The following is a 1,383-nucleotide window of genomic DNA, read 5'->3' on the forward strand; positions in this document are numbered from 1 at the left end:
ATTTCAGATAGCACAACAGTAGTACTAACAGATATAGATGTGATGGGTTCTATTTCAGATGGCACAACAGTAGTACTAACAGATATAGATGTGATGGGTTCTGCAATTTCAGATGGCATAACAGTAGTACTAACAGATATAGATGTGATGGGTTCTCCTATTTCACATGTCACAACAGTAGTACAAACAGATATAGATGTGATGGGTTCTCCTATTTCATATGGCACAACAGTAGTACTAACAGATATAGATGTGATGGGTTCTGCAATTTCAGATGGCATAACAGTAGTACTAACAGATATAGATGTGATGGGTTCTCCTATTTCAGATGGCACAACAGTAGTACTAACAGATATAGATGTGATGGGTTCTCCTATTTCACATGTTACAACAGTTATACTAACAGATATAGATGTGATGGGTTCTCCTATTTCAGATGGCACAACAGTAGTACTAACAGATATAGATGTGATGGGTTCTCCTATTTCAGGTGGCATAGTTACTAATGTTTGAGTTTGAAATTACTGAGTGAATGCATCTGCCTGTTCAGTTTCCATATATTTAATCTTGACATTGAGATAATTATTTTGTACTACACTAATGCTATTTTGTATTTTCTGTTGTTGTCATCTTCTATACTTCCCTGCTTACTTTGTTGGTGTTCTTTTCTCTTTCTTATTGATATCCTTTTAATTTTTCGACACCTTTTTCTTAATCGTCTTTCTGTTTCATCGTTTCAATTAAATATTCAATCTCGATTTGAGAACGTGTTCTTTTCTTGAAGTCCAGTCTGGAATCGGTTTTCTTTTTTACAAAAATAATCCTACTCCTTACACTAGTGTTGTAATAGTTTCTATTGTCGGGTCTATTTTTGAGATTACCTGCTAAAAAATAGATTACAAAAAACAGCCCTCTTTAATGATTACAAACTTTATTCATGTTTTTACTATAAGCTCTCGTGTATTCAAATGATGTTGAGTGATAAGCCTAACTTAACAGTAGACGCTAGTACAAGTTCACTATGCAATTCTCTCGTATATCTTTCTTTATCGAGACACAAACTCAATAATCATAGCATTGAAACAACAGACTATCGCAATTAAATCGTATCTAATTACTTCAGGATCCATGTAACTTAATTATAGGCTCAGTGATAAATAATAATTACTGTCTCTAGCCTAGTTCGCGTTTTACGAATCTTTTGAAAGAAATTTTCAGTTGTCACATCACGCGTTTATCACACGATGCTTAACCTCCCTCTGGGCAAACAACAATACAATGATCGAAGTTATATGAACAGAACCAACAATACACACATTTATATGATTGACATAAAGCTATATATATATATATATATATATATATATATATATATATATATTA

The 1,383-nt window shown here is 32.8% G+C and overlaps 1 protein-coding gene across 1 annotated transcript; it reads right to left on the reverse strand.

Annotated features, from left to right (window-relative positions):
- Positions 1-29: 29 nt before the first annotated feature.
- LOC106476635 lies at positions 30-497 on the reverse strand (the record flags this gene model as incomplete). The annotated part of the gene is made up of 1 exon (XM_013937279.1): positions 30-497. A coding segment is annotated over exon 1 (468 nt), but the record flags the coding sequence as incomplete, so codon positions are not given.
- Positions 498-1,383: the final 886 nt, after the last annotated feature.

This window comes from Limulus polyphemus, unplaced genomic scaffold (genome assembly GCF_000517525.1).
Source record: "Limulus polyphemus unplaced genomic scaffold, Limulus_polyphemus-2.1.2 Scaffold11076, whole genome shotgun sequence".
In the NCBI taxonomy this organism is placed as follows: domain Eukaryota; kingdom Metazoa; phylum Arthropoda; class Merostomata; order Xiphosura; family Limulidae; genus Limulus; species Limulus polyphemus.